The following is a 13710-nucleotide window of genomic DNA, read 5'->3' on the forward strand; positions in this document are numbered from 1 at the left end:
TCGGGGGATTGTTTATAAAGTAACCTGTAGTAAAATCCTTTATTACACAGATCAAAGACGTTTTCCATTAACTCAATACCGCATATACATTCCCAGATTTCTTAAATTGTCTAAACAAAATTTGTATTTGAACTATGTGTTCTTATTTTTAAAATCTGTCCCCAACAATCATACTGTTTCCACTTGACCCTTCCTACGCGGTTTCACTTCTTGTGGACAGGTAAACGATGTCTCTTCAGAATGTTTTCTGATCACAGTTGATGGTTCGCCATTAGTTGAACAAGCAGAAATTTGACTTTCTTGCTTCTCCTGACATATGTGTGATGCGGTCAATCCATTGGATGTTAAAGATGCTTTTCGAAGTCGCATGTCTTCCAACGGAATTTCTTCGCTCCGTGGCCTTGGCATCTTTGGTGAACTATCTCGGGATTGCAAACCATTTTCTTGACTCTTCTCATTTGGGTTATTATCACCACGTTTGGAAGTTGACGACAGATCAACGGCGGTAGGTCTTACGTTTTCTCTACGCATTTGTGCCGCGAATCCAGGTACTTTGTTTACTGTAAACATTGGCCGTGGTTGATCTTTCTGTCTTTGACCACGACCAATTCCTAGAATGAAATAGACAAGCGTTATCAATGTCATGTTCCTTCAATGCAAAATCGGCATTTTTCGTCATTTTTTTTTACGTTTTTTTTACTTTTTACAACTTGAATTTTCAATTGAAAAAATCTGAACAAATTTTGAAACATGTGCCTCGGTAACTAAAATGTCTGATCTTTTTCAAAAATTGTCATTGTATAGGATGAGAGAAATTGGTCGAAACGGTGATTTCCACTTTTTCCTATTTACTACCCACCAGCTGAGATAGGGACATGAAACTTGGCACAGATAATTTAATTAGTCTTTCTTGATAAGCTATTGAATCGAAAATCGCAAATCGAAATCAGTCTAAGGATACTTTTAAACCTCCTAACTAGCTATAACCTTTCGTAATGTTACTTACGTTCATGTCGTAAACCGCGTAGAGCATAATTTGGTGGCGTGGAAGAGTGAGGCATGCTTGTTGGAATGTCAAGTAGTCTTGCGATTTGATTCATTTTTTTCTGCCGTGCTTTTATTCTTCCTTTGGTTAGCCTTCGATCAAAAAGAAATTTAATAACTGATACATAATAATTATCTCGCGACAACTTACCTTTGTTTTGCAGCCATACATCTAATGTGATCGTCAAAGATAAATTTTGTTGATAACAAAGGAACTCGGTTGCCAATGCTACTACTTAAAGGTTTGTAAATTGTTAAATGTAGACATCTAGAATCATCTTTATCACCCGCGACCTCGATATCTTGTAAAAAACCAACCAATTTTGCCACTCCCCAACCGAGTTTACTAGTATCAGGTTCCACCAGAATTAATTGCACAACATCGATAACTAAGAAACGCCGAATCTTTTGACCGTCTTTCCACACAACCGTACACGCGATCAAGTCGCTATTATCTATTCGAAAGTGCAATACAAATTAAGTATTTGTAAATACCTAGGTATCTTATCTATAATTAAATAATATGCTAAAATAGAATAACTTTTACTTAGATCAAGGACATTGTCAACTTGAACACAATTAGCTGGATTTGTAAGGGGCAATTGTGTTTCCACTTCCATGTTAAGCGTCAGAGAGAGTTCTCTTATTAAAAAAAATACTCTTATAGCGCGTCGTACCCTTTCCACCTGTGCAACCATTAATTTTACGTTCTGTTAGTTAGTTTAACAAATTATATTCTTTTAATAGCACAAGTTATACAATAGAGAAATTTGTATATAATGTACTTACTCCACCACATGGTAACCTTTTAGTAAATTCAATTCCAGTCATCGGTGTTCCCGTTGGCGGTAATAAAATATTACTGTCCATCATTAACCATTCAACGTTTAAAGGTCGTTTTTGAATTTCACTGTATTCATCCTCAAACATATCTAAGAATATGTCTTCGCTCTAAAAGTATGATAAAACTAACTTTCTTTATCATCAAGTTTCTTTACTCCTAATGTAGACAGAATTAGAGAAAGAAGCTCTAATGTAGAAATTATTTCTCCTAACACACCTTATAAAAACTTTTTAACAACCACGTGCTTTGCTCTTTAACCGCTTCGATCGCTTCCAAATGTGAATCTTTTAACATGGAATGTCCTTCCGACATTGCCAATTGTGTTAATAATTTAATTGCCAATTCCAATGTAATGAGCCTTACTTTCGAATCTAATCAAAATATAATTCGTATTAACGTTTATTATTATTTGGAAAATTAAAGGAGTAATTCTAGAAACTGACTTACATGTATGACAACTTAACGTTATGATATTAATTAGTCTATCTATTAAAATTCCATTATATAAACTTGTAGTATTTCGTGAATTGAATAAAATTGGGTCCAAGGTTTTACGTTCTACACCCTTAAAAAATGACTCAATTAGAATAAATGCATCGTGTCATAGTATCCAGTATTTCCAAAGTATGCTGCTTACCTGATTGTTAGCTAGAGCATAAAGTAAACACAATCCAAATAATGCAGCATAATCGTTTTCTGTGCAAAATAAAGAATTTAGGATTGTTTCTAAAAATGGCTTATTCGTCAATGATTCATTTACAGTTTGTTGTATCTGAGGTGCTAAGGGGCTTTCCAGTGCCAATCTTTGTTCTTTTTCTTCATCAGTTATATTTAAATGTTTCATTTCTTCCAAATTTTCATTTTGAATGCTATTTTCCTGTTGTTCTGGACTCGATAGTATGGTAGAATTTCCCATTGAAGCAGTATCAAATGATGTACTGGGATGGTTTATTTCTGATGTTTCTTTAGCCTCACTTTCAGTATTATCCGTTCTTTCATCTAAATTACTTTCTTCTTCTTTTTCTTCTTCTTCTTCTTCATCATCATCTTGTTCTTCTACTTCTTCTTCGCAAAGTTCATCCAACACGCTTAAGGTCTCACTTAAATTTTCAAGAGACTTTTCTAAACTCTCTCTTGGTGGTGAAAACGCAATAGGTTTATTTGGTATAATGTCACCATATATTTCAAGCACTTTGCTTGCTCCTGTTTGAATTGTTTCTAAGTCTGACAGTAGCATTACTGCTGCTAGTGTATGTACAAGGGGTCCATGAGAAACTATTAGAAATACTTGAGAGAGTAGAAATAAAGCTACTACTACGCTTATATGTTTTCTCTCTTCCTATCAATAAAAAAAAATTACTATTACATGAAATAACCAGAAATGTATTAATCGAAAACGTACCTGATTTTGGCACAAAAGATCTTTATGTCTCATGAGCGAATAAACATATAGTGGAACTAATAATTTGTGAAGTAGATGATCCGATAAAACTTTATTCAAATCAGATATATTTAAACACAGTATATCGTTTAAATAGTGTAAATGATCTAAGTGCTCTGCTACTAGATCTGATAATCTGTTTTGACTTTGATGACTGAAACATATACATATATACAGAGAAAAATTTATTTTTAAAATAGTTATTGTATTTAAATGTCTTAGTAACATTTTACTTACTCTGCATCATTTCTGACACAAGTGTCAAGCTCTATAATGTGATTACCAATAAACCATACAAGATTACTGAAATAAGGTGCAGCAGTGCGATCTCTTATAAATGCTAACATGGAGGCATCTTCTACACGATACACATTTAAAGTTAAGGTTCGCACTGCTATACGAACCATACCTTCGGAGTGGTTAAAAAATTTAATTGCTTCCGTATACAATGGAAAATCATTGGTGTGCTGATAAAAAAAAACCAAATTAAACAATATCCTTTTTTGTACGTGTGTTTTGTGCAAAATTCAAGTAATGACGATGAAACAATGATCACAGTAAGAAGCGTATTATGAATCAATTGAATTATACATACATTCAAAGCTTATAATATTAGATTACAATAACAAACATTAGGCAGTATTGTTAAAATTAATGAGCATGAAATTAGCTAAAGTGAAAAAATAGACACAGAAGATTATCACGTGTACCTCGTTTACCTCATTATAGAAGAAATGAATGGTGTGTGCATTTAACTTCAAACTTAATGTCTTTAAGAAACTGATATAATATGCCATCACTTCTTCATCACTGAAGTCAAATTTGTGCACTATTATACTGTTTACATGATTGTTACTAAGTAAGTAATCTAAAAAAAAAGACATAATAATTGAATTACTATACTAAACACCAGAAGTTGAAATATAACACTGTGCTACTTGGGAACTTACACAAAGAAGTCTCGTTACGTATATTCTCAAACAATATGTTTAGGGTCTGTAGCAATTGAACACATACATAGCTTCCACATTTTTGTTTCATAATACGTAGAAAGAATGAAAGCATATTTTTCTCCAAGAAAAAACTAAGAATAGAAGATAATGCTGTTAATAGTTGATCCTCACTAGCATTAAAAAGATGTTCATTGCTTAGTCAATGCTTGTGCTATATTCAAAACACATTAAGCAGAATGTTTTCTTCAATTTCTTCAATTCATGTTTAAAACTATGTTATAATATTTCCTGTTAAACACAAGCATTGCTTAAGTGTTGCATCCACTAACTGCTAATGGTAATCGAATTTGATCACTACACAAAATTTAAAATTGACTAGATAGTTACTATATTAATTATGCTTACTCAAATACGCTACTATCATTTTGGTCACCCCATATTAAAATTTCAGCTATAGAACGCAGAGTTTCTACCAATAAGCCCCTATTATTTTCAGACACAGTCTGATTCTTCGATAAGACATTGTACAGATACCTGTATATAACAAGAAAGAATATAGAAAATTTAATGGTGTTAAATATGTATATATACATACTTAAGGTGCTCCAAAGAATGAGGATTTTTGGGTTTCCAGAGCCCTCCTCCAAACCAGCTTCGACTTCGAAACATTGTTTAATATTGCGACTTCATTTGGGTGGTGCCTTGCATCAAACTCATGTTTAGTTTCCTTTTTATCGTTATAGAAATATAAACGACATTTGTTATTGTTATTAAAATTACAGGAAATTCCTTGTATTAGTTCATATTTATTGATACTTTTGTCAACGTTTAAAAAAATGTCCGAAATAGTAATAAAAGTCAACACATCGTTCAGGTTAGATTTCTTGTTTGTACACGGTTCGCTCGTATCATTGTTCTAACTATTAAACATCGTATTGCACGTAAACCCGTGTTTACTTTTTGTACATGTTCTTCGAATCGCACCATGTATCAATTTTTGTTGCAGTGTTTGATCACAATTACGTACATAGAATTTTACACGACGCAAAACGATACCTACGCTCCATTACTGAACGGACTATGGAATCACATGTTAGGTTAGTTCATTGTCGTTTATTGTCAATATTTATATTTTACGAAAGCTTTGTATTAAAAAATGTATCATTCTTAAAAAAACATTTGCATTTGTAAATCGATAGATTTCGCGGATTTACGTATACGTACGAACGAAGATCGAAGGCAAATAAGGAACGCATTCCAATAGGATTGGAAGATAGATTAGTGTGTTGACAACTAAGAAGTACATGCCAGACTAATTATATTTAGGAAATCTCAAATGAATCATTAATGATGAGAGTATTAGAATTATATAGTGGTATTGGCGGAATGCATTGTGCACTTCAAGGTGAGATATCGCAATATTACTCATTGCTTTTGTATTGTTTAAGTAAGCTTAACCTATATATTCTAGTATAGCTTTTTTTATTAATTATGAAATAAAATATAAAATCGTAATACTAGAAGTTTTGTATTTTCAGAAAGTGGGGTTAACGGTAGCGTTGTTGCAGCAGTCGAAATAAATCCTATCGCGAATGATGTATACAAGAGCAATTTTCCAAATGTTTTACTTATGAATCGCAATGTTCAGTCATTTTCAGTGAAAGAGATAAACGAGTTGAATATAGATACTATACTAATGAGTCCTCCATGTCAACCTTATACAAGAGTAGGACTTCAAAAAGATGCGTTGGATAACAGGTCGTCTTCATTATTTCATGTTCTTGAACTTATACCTCAAATAAAAACATTAAAGTATATATTACTTGAAAATGTTAAAGGATTTGAGAAGTCTGAAATGAGAAATGCAGTATTAAAATGTATCAACAACTGTGATTTTAATTATAAAGAATTAATCGTAAGCCCATGTCAATTTGGTATTCCAAATACTAGACACAGATATTATTTATTAGCTAAAAAAAACAATCTTCAATTTTGTTTCAATAATGTTGCAATAAATTTTAATTTACCTGAAGATGCTCTAAGATTCTTATCAACAAGTAAACACGCTTTGTCAGCAGAAAAAAGTTGTAAAGAAAATATTGTAACACATCAGAAGTGTTATAAAATAGAGAATATTTTGGAAAACACTGAGGAGACGCAATACCTAATACCAAAAAACTTGTTGCAAAAGAGAGCTTGGTTATTAGATATAAGGACACGACAAAGTAATGGTTCTTGCTGCTTTACGAAAGCCTATGGTCATTATGTAGAAGGTACAGGATCTGTATATTGTCCATTTTCAGAAGAAAAAATCAAAGAAACATTTTTAGAAGCAAGTAAATACAATCAAGAATCGCTAGAAAGATCAGAAACTCTAGAAAAATTAAGATTACGATATTTTACACCTAGAGAAGTGTGCAGATTAATGTGCTTTCCAGAAAATTTCACATTTCCAGAGCATATAACACGTAAACAGAAATATAGATTATTAGGTAATTCAATTAATGTACATGTAGTTAGCAGGCTAATATTTTTATTACATATTGAGAAATAAATGATATAACTTATTTATAAATGTCTGTTTCGTCGTTTTTGAAATATATATATATTTTTTATCCAATACTCATTTATCATATAATGTCTAATATCTTAGTAAAAATACTTGTAGAATATGATAAATATATTTCATAACTGATTATCAAATATAAAAACGATCAACTTTTAACAGAAGTAAAAAGCATTCATACACATATATTACACAATATTACATATTAGCAATGATATCATTCTTTTTGCATCTTACATTTGTAATGTACCATTTCCTCTGTATTCCAAACATTTAGAGATACTAATAATCTACTTTTAGATTCTGTAACTTTCACACAGTATTATTTGAAATCCAATTCTTTTCGTTTTTTATCCATGCAATACTGGCATGTTTTAATTACTTTACATTGTTTCCAATTCAGGTGGAATGTGAATCTTTTTCTCTGCTGCAAATTTCTTCAATGCTTGATACTTAGAATGCCAAGATTCTATTTCTTCCCTCATGCGATTATTATCTTCTTGCATAGCTTCCATATCACGGTATTCCTGAGTTTTTTCTGATTCCAACTCATCCTTCTGTTCGATTCTTTTGATGCGACAACTAGCTGCATATCCTCTGTTTTTTAATGTGCGCCTGCGTTGCTTCATACGAACTATTTCTTCTCTTGAAAGCCCACGTAGTTTTAATTGTCTGTTCAGATCTCTGACTGATATTGTGACCAGTTCATCGTCGCTAATATCTAGACAAGGGCCAGGCGATAGTGGATCCTATAAATAAAAGTTGTAAACTCGCTTTTATTGAAATTTCATTTAAAAAAAATTATATTCTTCTCAATTCGATTAACCAAAAACGGAATGCAATTATTATTCTAAGTAAATATCTTATGATGCAGCCAATTAAATAAAAAACTTTTTAATTTATATATATATTTATGTAAGTTATTGGTATATACTTCGTAACTATCCATTATTTTCGATGTGAATTGTAATTGACAGTTAAGCTTTTAATGCGTCCGGTTTGTAGTATCTTTCAAAAAGATATGCAACGTATTGCCGTATCGGTGAAAACAGTGATGATAGTGTTTATGGCGGAGGGGGCAATAACGTACCATTTTTATAGACCGCTTCCCTTCCATGAAGCTTTTCCCCGATAGAATTTTTCAAGTTCCTACGTCAAGTAACCACCGAAACTTGGATTTTCTTCTACCTTTCACACTTTCAGGAAAAATTTGCTTAGTCATTGTAGAATCACACCAGTCAGTTCGCCATTAGCCTCACGAGGTGCCTTTCTAAAAACATTGCCTGTTTCTTCCCCAAACAATTCAACATAACCTTGTATGAGTTAATTTATTTATCATTTCATTGAACGTATACATGGGACTAATTAACTATTGTAATCTTAGTGCTAGCTTTTATCGTATCTGTAATTATCAATGCTGAACGATTTAATTAAATATTTCAAGCTTTAGTATGATTCTACTTTAAGTAAGAGATTTCTCAATAGATGGCTACTAAGATATAACATTTCTCGCTAGTTATCGATCTATCAATGGTTTGTATATAAGCGTTGTGCATGAATCGTCTGAAAATGTTTACGAGGTGGCATGAAAGTACCGTCTAAGGTGCAAATTGTGTCGTTGTTGACCTAACCCAGACCTAACCTAAGGTTAATGAAATCTCTGAAGAGTACTGGTTATTTCGCCCTTCACCCAGTCTAAAAATATGTCTAAGGGTATTCTCGTAAACTTTATTTTAATGACGTATTTGATATAACATATCAAAATATATATTATATATTTTATTATAATTGTTGATTTGAACACTAATAATTGATTGATATTAAGTTTTTTAAATAATTAAAAATTTCGGAAAATGTTGCGCCATCCCCTGGCGAACCGCTTAAGTTTGTAGTGAAATAGTTCTCACCTCGTGCCGCTAGGTGAGGTGACTCTACTTTTCTCTGCATATAAATGTTACGTTACAGCATAATTAACATAATTCAACATCTAATTGTCGGTTTGTACTTTAATAATTGTCTAAAGCCTAGTTTTTTTAATAAATACAAATACCGAAAATTGTGGCGCTATCTAGAGACGTGAAGTAGGAACTATTTCATGACAAACTTGGGCGGTTCGCCGTGAAATTTTTGTCTGTTTGTTTATTGAATTAAAGTGCGTACATTCGGAGTAGTACATTGCACTACTATGCGATGCTCTCTTTTTACATTTTCTCTTTAAAACGTTTTACATTAATGCTTCTTAGTTTCTATTCTTACTGGCTCCTCCTTCTTATAACTAACCGCAATAAAGAAAGACATAATAATAAACTTTTTAATTTGTAAGTCGAGGTTGTCCGAGGTTGGGACCGAAGGCTCGTTGTATTTATCGAGGAAATAATTCGCGAAACATTAATATCACAGCAAAATCATATTCACGAACATTGTTTAAACGATACGTATTGTTAATAATTAATTTAACTATCGTCAGAAATTAATTTTTAGTTATTCAAATCAATAGATATAAAAATATACGACAGAAAAATTTCTCACGATTAATGCTGAACATGCGAGAAACACTATAGTATATACATATTATAATAGTGAATTAATACTATTTGCTATTCTTTTACTGCTTTGACAAAAGCAGAGAATTAAATCATTACGTTAAATTAATAAATTAAAAAGCGTTTGAACATCGTCTTCATTTAAGACAATTATTTAATATATCTCGTGAACTAATCATTTTTTTTACCACTTTACTGTATTATTTTTTTACGTGGAATGACGAGAGAATTCAATTAATGCAAACAAAAAATATGCATCCATTTAAAAAAATTAATGCAGCGATCGAATGCACATGCACTATTGCATTTATGAAAGAAGTATGATCTTACAAATATAGTACTCGGTAAACCATTTATCCTTTCCATTTTCCATTTTTCTTTAAAGATACTGATGACGGATTTTACTTGTCACACTAATTTGGTCCAACCTTATGCGAACGGATTTAAAAGAATACTTAAAACGTCACTTTTCGTTCTTCTACATTTGTAAAATCATCTTTTAAATTTATTTTACTGGAATGTTTATGATTAATTGTCAACAGTAAGTATAAGAATACATAGTCTATTTTATCGTTATTATTAAAAGATTATAAATTAATGTTATTCGATCATTTTAATATATTTTCTCCATGAATATTTTAGAGTACAGTTTCGAGTAAGTGTGTATGTACTATGTTAGACCATGTGTAGGACGTATTATTTCAATCGATTCACGTGCATATATGTAGTTGAAATTAGTTTAACATTGATTAAGTACAAGTTATTATGTTCACCTTGCTTCGTAAAACGTACTTTTATGATTTCCTCTGAAAAAATAATGACGATACAAATCAAGTTTGAATGCGAATATTTTTGTAATATCACTGACAAATTTGTAATAAAATGGACATACGATATTTATCGAATGCAAACAATATGTAATGCGTATATCGCGATTGAAATGTATGAAAAATTCATGCATTTTCGCGTTATCGAATTTTCGTTTGCCGCGTTCGTGGTCCAATGCTATTGTCATTTAATCCACCCATACTGTATAACGTTTATATTGAATTTCAAACGGACACATGCCAACGAGTATATCGGTTGATTCTATTGGTTTAAGTAATTTTCCAGTGAAAATCTACAGATTCAATGTTGGAACGTACAAGGTGGTTTATTTCAAATTGATCACATTTCGCCCTTGCAATTAATCCATGAAAATGTGTTCCAAGCTAAAATGGAATGCTTTACAATGGTTATCCTTCCAAATAATAAAAAAAACTTTAATATCTCTCTAAACGAACACTTTTCATCGCACACGAACATATAAATAAAATTGTTGAAGAAAGTATTACTCAAAAATATTAAATACCTTGAATAAACTGAACAAGATTGGAAAAGGTTGCGAAGCTATTTTTCTGGAACATTTTTTTATAACTAATCAGTGTAACAAAGATAACGAAAATTCCCATGTTCAACGAAGAACTTTGTATGAAACAAAAAGGCGTATTTCGTATTAGTCGATTGCGCATTGCGTTCGTTGTTATGGATGAAAGAACTTCGCTATTCACTGTTCGAAGGAAGATGGGTAACAGTGTCGCGTTGATGTTTACCAACTTGTTTTTCCATTCCAGGGTCCAGAAATGGCTATTATCTCCAATCAGAAACTCAATAGCCAGGAAAGTGGCAGAAATGGAGGAAGATCGAAGGAAGAAGAGGAGCAGCACTACGAGTGACAGGAAGTGAGGACAGAAAAGTACGTGTCAGACGAAAATATAAGCTGGTACGAAAAAACAAGTTCGATGATCTATCTGTGAACGAAATTGGAAGTATATAAATTGTTTGGTACAATTAAGGGATCACGTTTCTGGCATGCGTCAAACATTGGCGATATTTTCACTTTGCTTCTAATCAATGATACTACGAGGGTCGTTCAAGTACAAATCGGATTTTTTTTGTAGAGCTTTATTGAGGATAGGTAAAAATACAAATGGATTGGCTTCTTTTTCTACGTAGGTTCTTTCAACAGAAATATGTAAAAGTAGAGTTAAACTTGTGAATCGCTTTGAAGGAAAAGGAGAGACTTTTTTGGACCATTATCGCGACCAGTAACGAAATATGGCACCATCGCTATAGAAAAACCACTCAGAAAACAACAGACTGAGTATAGGGTGGAGGAAAGTTAAAGATAGAGCACTGATCAAGGTCAAGACTCGACTGTCAGCCAGGAAAGTTGTTCTGGCAACTGTGATTTGGGACTTAAACGGTGGATTGCTGATTGACTACCTACGTAGCCGAAGGACAGTGACTACTACTTCAGTACTTCCGCCTCATGGATGGTGCCAAGACTGCTTATCGCAGCAAACGACGCCAGCAATTAATTCGCGGTGTCTTTCTTCCGAAGGACAACGCACGACCGCATGTAGCAACTTTATTATAAACTCACTAAAATACACTGAATACCTCTCGAATAACCACCTTATAATCCAGGCCTGATTCCATGTGACTACCATATGGGTGGTACACTGAACGAGACGTTACGAGGGGAAAAACATTTATTCAATTTTATGCAATAGTTCCTGAGAAAAAAGTATCGAAAATATGCTTTTTTTTTTGTACGTTCATAGTGAAATGCTCCCTTAAGGGGTGTGTATCAATACGGAGGATGTATCAATACTCCATTTTTTCAAATTTTCCTCCTTATTACACCACAAAAAAAAGAAATGTTTTAAATCCGTTATTGTGTTCTAATCTCAAAACCATACAAAAATGGAGCTGCCTCCTTATTGCAGCACACCCCCCAATTAGTTACTGGAGCAGCCAACTGCTTTTATCCCTACGGGGATTAGAAAGCTTCCTATCTGACGAAGAAAAGTACGTAGAAAAATAAAGCACTCCATTTATATTCGTCCCTATAACCAATAAAGTTGTGTAAAAAAAATTCCGGTTTGTATTTAAACGACCTTCGTATTTAAGGATCTTCTCATAAAGAGCTTCTCGTAGCTTGTTCAAGTAGATAATGACTTAATTAATGGGTACCGTGAGTAATAGTAAATTGTCCTGAATATACAGTGTAATGTTTCCGAGGTTATCATAGAGCTATCGACACCACTATTACCTGTTATTTCCATATTTAATATATTCATATGAACACAAGATGAAGAGATTACGGATATCAGATATCATTCACTTCTCTCATAGATTGTCACGGAATTGTATTCATCGTTGTGAGCTATACTTCAATGTATAACACACTCACGCAAGCTTGAGGGATGATAGTGATTAAACGTTGGCATACTTGTCTCACAGGTTGTCGAAGACCTATCGTTGTTACTGTCGGCTGTAATACTACATGTTTGAGGGACACTTGAAGTACCCAAATATTTAAACAGCGAAAAAGATCAGAGATAGATAGATTAAAAAAAAAAAAAAACAATCTTCAGATTCAGATGTGAACAAAGAGAACTATAATAAATACTGGCTGAATATGCGAAAAGGACGGCGGAACAATTCTACGTTTAATAAGAGAATTTGAAGGGGTAGGAAACACAGAAATGGAAGTAGAGGCAAGTTTAGTCGAAGAAGGTACATGCATACCTGAATCAAGTGGATAAGAATGATTCTAGAGGCAAGAAGAAGAGCAAAGAGAATAGGAGGAACCCCTCTTTGAAGCTCTTTCCACGTAACGCAACATTGAATTTAATTTGAAATTTATCCCATTGCATTTCATCGGAACTGCAACTACCAGTGTCTGAAAATATTCGACGTGGACTGGCTACGATAATTTCTTTATCCATCCAAGTGACGATAAATGCTTCGTAGCAGCCTCTTAGAATTCAAAGCTGAAGCTCGTCAGCTGGATTTGCCTATGAAAGGGAGCCACTCAAACCGAGACGATTTCCAACCCGTGTAATTAGACAGTTTGTAGCTTCAGTCCGAGTCCTACGAATCGGCGATAATTAAGCGTCTGATATCGTTGTAATATGCTTAACGTTCACGTTAATTCGATCCAATTTGCCCGAGTATAATCGCTTTCACTTTGCCGCGATACTTGCGTGGCTTAATTATCGTTGATCGATCGTGTCCCTTGTTTCTTGAAAGACATATTGTAAGTTGATTTAATCCTCGTATAGGGCAGAATAACGAGACTAGTTTTCACCCTCTATGGGTCGAATTTTTTTTTCTGTAGACAATTTGCAAGGCATTTACTTTGATACGTTCAAATTGATAGGGTTGCTAACCGTCGTTAATATAGTTATTGGTTATCAAAGGCATATAATTAAGACGTATACGTTCCCTTGTGAATAAACTAAAATTATTTGATTAGATGACATTATATC

The 13710-nt window shown here is 33.0% G+C and overlaps 3 protein-coding genes across 7 annotated transcripts; 1 reads left to right on the forward strand and 2 right to left on the reverse strand.

The window, feature by feature from the left end:
• Positions 1–22: 22 nt before the first annotated feature.
• On the reverse strand, positions 23–5581 carry LOC128880770 (protein CLEC16A homolog). Of its 4 annotated transcripts, XM_054131192.1 has the most exons (15): positions 5507–5581; positions 4878–5009; positions 4688–4816; positions 4280–4413; positions 4040–4197; positions 3567–3796; positions 3291–3483; positions 2526–3227; positions 2336–2453; positions 2105–2259; positions 1834–1995; positions 1592–1754; positions 1196–1499; positions 1007–1137; positions 23–611 (listed from the first exon to the last, which is right to left on the reverse strand). In XM_054131192.1, the coding sequence occupies exons 2-15, from the start codon at positions 4949–4951 to the stop codon at positions 169–171; spliced, it is 3096 nt and encodes a 1031-aa protein (XP_053987167.1). In that variant the 5' UTR covers positions 4952–5009; positions 5507–5581; the 3' UTR covers positions 23–168. The 4 variants fall into 4 exon arrangements, with proteins under 4 accessions (XP_053987167.1, XP_053987170.1, XP_053987168.1 ...); XM_054131195.1 differs by lacking the exon at positions 5507–5581 and having other exon boundaries at positions 1592–1730; positions 4049–4197; XM_054131193.1 differs by lacking the exon at positions 5507–5581 and having other exon boundaries at positions 4049–4197.
• Positions 5545–7033, forward strand: LOC128880772 (tRNA (cytosine(38)-C(5))-methyltransferase). Its single transcript, XM_054131202.1, has 2 exons — positions 5545–5687; positions 5821–7033. The coding sequence occupies exons 1-2, from the start codon at positions 5630–5632 to the stop codon at positions 6834–6836; spliced, it is 1074 nt and encodes a 357-aa protein (XP_053987177.1). The 5' UTR covers positions 5545–5629; the 3' UTR covers positions 6837–7033.
• Positions 7034–7185: 152 nt separating this feature from the next.
• LOC128880773 (transcription factor MafK) lies at positions 7186–8281 on the reverse strand. Of its 2 annotated transcripts, none has more exons than XM_054131203.1 (2): positions 7939–8281; positions 7186–7597 (listed from the first exon to the last, which is right to left on the reverse strand). In XM_054131203.1, the coding sequence occupies exons 1-2, from the start codon at positions 7963–7965 to the stop codon at positions 7232–7234; spliced, it is 393 nt and encodes a 130-aa protein (XP_053987178.1). In that variant the 5' UTR covers positions 7966–8281; the 3' UTR covers positions 7186–7231. The 2 variants fall into 2 exon arrangements, with proteins under 2 accessions (XP_053987178.1, XP_053987179.1); XM_054131204.1 differs by lacking the exon at positions 7939–8281 and adding an exon at positions 7783–7927.
• Positions 8282–13710: the final 5429 nt, after the last annotated feature.

This window comes from Hylaeus volcanicus, chromosome 8 (assembly GCF_026283585.1).
Source record: "Hylaeus volcanicus isolate JK05 chromosome 8, UHH_iyHylVolc1.0_haploid, whole genome shotgun sequence".
Classification (NCBI taxonomy): domain Eukaryota; kingdom Metazoa; phylum Arthropoda; class Insecta; order Hymenoptera; family Colletidae; genus Hylaeus; species Hylaeus volcanicus.